The sequence below is a fragment of the Triticum aestivum genome, chromosome 1A, assembly GCF_018294505.1.
Source record: "Triticum aestivum cultivar Chinese Spring chromosome 1A, IWGSC CS RefSeq v2.1, whole genome shotgun sequence".
NCBI classification, from domain to species: Eukaryota; Viridiplantae; Streptophyta; class Magnoliopsida; order Poales; family Poaceae; genus Triticum; species Triticum aestivum.
In genome coordinates, this window is record NC_057794.1 from 568,078,944 (window position 1) to 568,085,000 (window position 6,057).

A 6,057-nucleotide genomic window follows, 5' to 3' on the forward strand; every position below is an offset into this window, starting at 1 on the left:
AGGCGAGCTGCTTGTGTCCTTGTAGTTGTGGTGTGTGAACTGTATGCTGAAAAGCGTTGTATCAGTCGCTTGGCTCTTCCTCTTTGCTACTGATACACCTCTCCATTGTGTATCCTTGAAAATCAGGGGGCATAGGATTATCTGGGCAGACTTAACTCTCCAATCTGGTGATGATGATCCACTGCTTGAGGCGATAATTTCAGTTCGACCAATCCTCACTAATGTTATGATTCCTTTGTAAAAATAAGTTTTCTCGTCACCCTTCATAGATTGTAACTGCATTGGGATGAATAATTTTTGGTTCAGTCCCAATTTTGTATGACGCCCTGCTTGCTATAAGGACTGCTAGCCTTGGTTTGCAGCCTATTATATATGCACTCGCAGATTAATTGGAAGCTAATAGGCTAACAAATTATGTAGCAATTACAGCTACTTGCGCCAGTAGCTTGTTTGCTCTGCGAGTGAGTTCTTCAGAGCTTCTATTCAATTCTGTTCACCTACTCAATGGAGCTACTATGTTTATCTATTGGTCTATACATACATGTAAGAACTTTAAGCTGGCCTACTGCCACTTCATGTGTTAGCTTACTTTGGTTTCGGTGGGTTTCACGAAGGACATAAGTTTTGGTTATAGTCGATGCCATCGGCGCAACAAGTCATCTAGTGACCAATTGTTTGACCAGATGGCCAGATCTGGACAAGAAAGCACACAATACAGCTCAGCTTCAAAGTAAAAAAGGGGGATCTTATTCTTCATCCAATCAAAAGTTTGGTATCCCAGGAATTCGGTGACACAAAGATAATCGCGCATGAATCTGCTAAAATCGCTCATGAGGTAGGTAGGGCAGGCTGTGCTATTCTCTGAATGTTTTTCGCATGGAAGGATCCGTTCGACGGGCAGTGGCATAATAGGCCTGGCGTTGATCTGCATAGTTTACTCCTTCCCGTCAGCCGCGCGGAGGGAGCCGAGCTGCACCGGCGCCTGTGTGGACACCACCTTGGACGATCCATACAGGGCGACGTCCTTCCCCTCGGTCCTCTCCTTCTCGATCTGCTCCTTGATCCAGAAGTAGGTGAACCTTAGGCCATCCTGCACAGAATTCATAGGTATTATTATTAATTATCTTCGACTTCCTGAGGATTTTACTGAAGCCATCATAACAGGACCAGCCTGCATCTGTGCTAATGTAAAGAGCTTCAGGTGTTATTATCATGTGGCGTTGGAATTGTCAGTGTTTGACAATTATGCTGCATTACCTTGAGCCTCATTGTGGGGGCCCAGCCAAGCTTCTCCTTGATGAGTGTGTTGTCAGAGTTGCGGCCACGGACACCCTCTGGACCAGGGATGTGGTGGATGGGCAGCTTCTTGTCCTCGAAGCCGAGAACAATCTCAGCCATCTCGTTCATGCTCACCATTTCATCGCTTCCGATGTTCACGGGCTCGCAGAAGTCTGACTTTGTCAATCTACAAAGTACAGTTTGTCAATATGTTGATTTATCATTTCTGCCAAGGCAGTAGTTTTTAATTGATATCTTCTTGATATTAATATATTCCCTTTATCGGGTAAAACAATGTAGTTCTGTCTGGTATAATGTGGATAATGTGACGAGTAGCTATATACCTCAGAACACCCTCGACGCACTCGTCGATAAAAGTGAACGATCGAGTCTGGAGACCATCACCCCACATCTCGAACTGTTCGGTGGAGGTCTGAGCCTTTCTACAGAAGGCAGCTGGTGCCTTCTCACGACCGCCTAACAAATTGCAAAATTGAATTATTTTGCCTCAGGGTGACATTATGATCGAGCTTGTGGATTTACCTTTCCATGTTCCAAAGGGACCGTAAATGTTGTGAAAACGGCCAATACGGCACTCAATGTCAAAGTCCTTGGTGTAGTGCTTGCACAGCTCCTCGGTCGCGAGCTTCTCCAAGCCATAGGCATCTTGCGGCTGAATGGTAGCACAGTAATAAAGGAAGTTAAAATCTGGATATTTTAACACATCTGAGTATAATACAAAATGGCATCAATTTCCTATGAACTCACCTCAGCAGGCCAGGCATCAGCTTCCTTCAAGCTCACATTTGTCTCAAGTTGTTTGAATTCAGGATAGATGCATGCGCTCGAGGCATAGAAGAACCTGCAGGACCAAAAAAAACAAAATTGAATCGATATGGGATACGTAAGTTATTTGGATTTGAGGCAATGTACTTGCAAAGTAGACATGTACTTGAAACAATTCGAAAGGAAAACAGAGTTAATTCTGATATCGTAGCAGCACTACTTTTTTTCTTAAGTTCAGTTTGGTAGCGTCAATATCAACTCGACAAGAAACAGATCTGGATATGCCACTAATGAATATATTTGTCAAATGCAAGCATGCATCTTTAACAAAGCTTCTAAAGACCACCATGCACATTAAATGTCTACTCCAGGTTTTATCACTCTTGCCTGAGAAAGCTTTTCAAGTAATTTCTGAATTCCAAATAAACCCTTTTCAAGTAATCTCTGGACAAGCTCATAGCACACTTCAGCTAGATGGGTAAATGAAGTTACAAACCTCTTCACGCCGTTGATACGCCCGGCCTCAAGCATGTTGAAACTGATCATGGTGTTGTTGTACATGATAACAGAGTGGTTAGACTGAATGAACCCCATGCCTCCCATATCAGCAGCGAGATTGAAGACATGGTCGACATTGGTGGTGACCTTAAGGCAGTTGTCCATGACCCTGAGGTCAGCAAGGTGGAACTCATGGCAGAACATGTCCTCGGTCATATGCTCGTTCTTCTTCCAGTCTGAGGCAATGATGTAGTGCCCCTCACTCTTCAGACGGCGAGCAATATGGGATCCAATGAAACCACCAGCTCCAGTGACCGAGATTCTCAGCTTCTCAGATGGCCAGTACAGCTCCCTCTCCAGCTCAGCATAGGTGTACTCGCCATAGGGAGTTCCAGTCTCGTCGGTGCTCCCCATTCTGTTGTTCAAAGAATTTGAAATAAAAATGAGTAACACTAGAAGTCAAATTGATATGAAGCATTACTGAATTTCCCTTCAGATAGGCACTTAATTCGAACTAGGACACAAAAAAATATCATGGAATTAAGAGGGAAAAAACTGCTAAGATTGAACAGAGTACATCAGTAAACATCCACTGCTTAGAGGGCTGCTCATTAATTCCTTGTCATGTGTCTCAAATATTTCAAACAGAAATGTTCTGTGGAGCCATGGTCCAGCCAAATCTATGTTCAGCACACACACCTATCGACAGCTTTTACAGGGATCTGTGTCTGGCGAGCATAGTAAAGCATGGGGGGATCATCAACTGAAGGTTGGAAGGCCTGCAGCCGCTAATTAAACCTACTGTAGGCCAACACCGTTGGGAATAAAATATCCAACTTGCTTCGAACAACACTAATGCTGTGTACGATGCACCAGCACTGTCCACATTACTGTATTGCCTCATCCTGTAGTCAGCTGTGGCCATATAACTGGACAGTACTAATAAGCTGAATTAACATGATTTACCAGTAATATCCTACGAACCAAAAGAGGCCTAAACTGTCAAGGTCACTAGTCTCGCTGTGTTGTCGATGCGGCCTCAAATTTTTTTTTCGAGCATTGCTAATCTTTCTAGACCGCCATGTACGATTATACAAAAAAGTTCTGCAGTGTGTTGGTTCAGTTTCATCATCAGTTATCCTTGAAAAACAGTTGTTTTGCATCAGCTTTTTATTTTGAAATGGCAGGTCAAAACTGATTTTTTGTCCACACGAGCTTGATTCGCAATAACTCTTTTTATGCCAGGAGTGTCGCCTCTACTGAATGCGATATCCTCCTTTGACCAAGTCGAAAACACAATAGTTAGACAGATGGGACGACTTGGAGGTATTCTCAGGTTCTCACAACTGAACAAGCTAAACCTGAAACCTTCTGTATGGTTGGCGGGTACCTTCGGCTTAGAAAATATGTTGAGGGAAGACGAACAGTGCCGACAGGCCTGACCAGAACACTATCAATTGTGGCAGCCCATCACGTCAAAAAGAAAACGAGCCCGGGAAGGCCTGCGAGTACGAGCAACCTGACGGGGAGATGGATTCAGGCAAACGGTGCAAGATCAAGAAGTTTGGAAAATGCTGACAGTGACAGGGGCCGGATCCACATGAGAGCTGTACGATCTTTCAAAAAAAAAAACATGAGAGCTGTACTAGATCGGACGGTGGGTTCGGGGTCAAAACAGAATACTATGGCTGCACATGGTTCAACCAAGCACTACTCCTTGACAGAATCTTTGGGGCTAATGGCGATACACTGATACTAGTACACATGAACAGCGAGCACCCGCCCGCCTGCTGTCCAAGTCAACCACAGAACTTCCTGCGATTCATGGCGCCTAATTGTACACACGCCCATGCCCGGTACCAATCCATAGCAGCAGGAATCGTGCACCAAGCAATACATACATGCAAATTACTACGAGGCAGTTCATAGTTCATACATACATACACCCAAGCAGACTCAGATGGCGATCATGGAGGGATGCATGAGGAGCTTACCTTGCCGGAGGTGTCGGGGCAGTCGTCGGCGGTGGGAAGGAGGCGGCGGCGTGGTCTCCCTTTTTCTCGTGGGGCTGGCGGGAGGGGGACAAAGGAGGCGAGGCGGCGGTGTGCGGCCCTGGATGGATGGATGGATGCACTTCCCGCGATCTAGATCGGGTTATGTAGGGGATGATGATGGGTAGGTAGGTGGAGGGAGACCGAGGAGGGAACGAGACAAGACAAATAGTATACAGGAGGAGGATGGAGGGAGGGAACGTGCGTCAGGCTCGGCGGCACGTTGCCTCCGGCTGCGCCAATGGCAGCCAGGGGTCGTGGCTTGGTGCACGTTACCTTCGGCTGCGCCGGTGGCAGCGAGGGGTCACGGTTTGGTCTGCGCTTCGTCCCGGTCTTCGCGGTGCTTTGCGACCGGTGGTATCGTCAAGTACGTAGTACTGAAGTTGATGCATGTGGTCTAGGCTATGATTGCCCTTTGACGGCGTTTTTGTGCTGTCACGTCGACGCAACGGTGCCAAGGTGTTTGCTGTATCCCCATCACATGTCTGCTCTTGCTCATTTACTTACATCTTGTAAGGTGTTGAAAGACTTCATAGGCACCGAACCAACCTGTGGTTGGATGGGTAGAGGGATTGTGTATCTCCAGCCCACATAGACGCAAGCGCTCATAATACTTACGTGCATATATTCACCTCTATGAACGCACACATGTACATCCTATCCCTATGAGCATCTCCGAAAGACTGAGCCGACATATCATCTTGAGATTTTACAAAGTCACTGTAGACGCCTCGTAGTCGAGGGGAACGTCTTCTCCCACTGAACGTGCATCGTCGGAAATCTTGAAATAAGTTCAGAATAAATGTAAGCACTAGCATTTGAACCTTGATGAGCTGAGGATCAGACCGAGCCTTGAGGGGTGGGGGGTGAGAGGGGCATATACCCCGGGCCCCATGCGCCAAGGGGGCCCCCAAAATGCCAAAATATCACGTAATATTCCATGTTATTTTCTTCTTTAATCAAAGATTGCATTCTTTAATCTACTATCCCAAAATAGGTATCTCTTCCTCATTTACCCTAATTTTCTTCCTACTTTGGATAAAGTTGAGAGACGAGACTTGCCTGCTCCTCCAGCGTGCGTCCATCTGTGCTCCCGCATACGTGGCATGATTTGATTGGAACAAAATAAAGCCCGGCCCCATCCCCTTAAAATCAGGGGGGAGATGATTAGATTATAAAGAAAAAAGAGAAAAAGACAGCCGTAGGATGAAGTGTGAGCACGGATGGAAGCATGGGGAGGGAGCAGGCAAGCCGGATCCAAAGTTGAGAGCCCGCGCGCAGGTACGATTGATAATATGCCAATTACTATTGTGTGCAATTAATTAGTGGTAGTTATTTCCGTTTAAACAATAGAGGTAGCTATGGAAACATATCTCTCATGATTTTGTTCCTTAATCTATGAGAGTACTAACAACCAGATCACACACGGGGTTGGAAGAGAGAG

The 6,057-nt window shown here is 46.0% G+C and overlaps 1 protein-coding gene across 2 annotated transcripts; it reads right to left on the bottom strand.

Moving 5' to 3' along the window:
* Positions 1–724: 724 nt before the first annotated feature.
* LOC123068544 (GDP-mannose 3,5-epimerase 1) lies at positions 725–4,882 on the bottom strand. Of its 2 annotated transcripts, XM_044491143.1 has the most exons (8): positions 4,642–4,882; positions 4,557–4,599; positions 2,561–2,977; positions 2,047–2,140; positions 1,822–1,951; positions 1,623–1,755; positions 1,258–1,465; positions 725–1,090 (listed from the first exon to the last, which is right to left on the bottom strand). In XM_044491143.1, the coding sequence occupies exons 3-8, from the start codon at positions 2,974–2,976 to the stop codon at positions 935–937; spliced, it is 1,137 nt and encodes a 378-aa protein (XP_044347078.1). In that variant the 5' UTR covers position 2,977; positions 4,557–4,599; positions 4,642–4,882; the 3' UTR covers positions 725–934. The 2 variants fall into 2 exon arrangements, with proteins under 2 accessions (XP_044347078.1, XP_044347088.1); XM_044491153.1 differs by having other exon boundaries at positions 4,557–4,858.
* Positions 4,883–6,057: the final 1,175 nt, after the last annotated feature.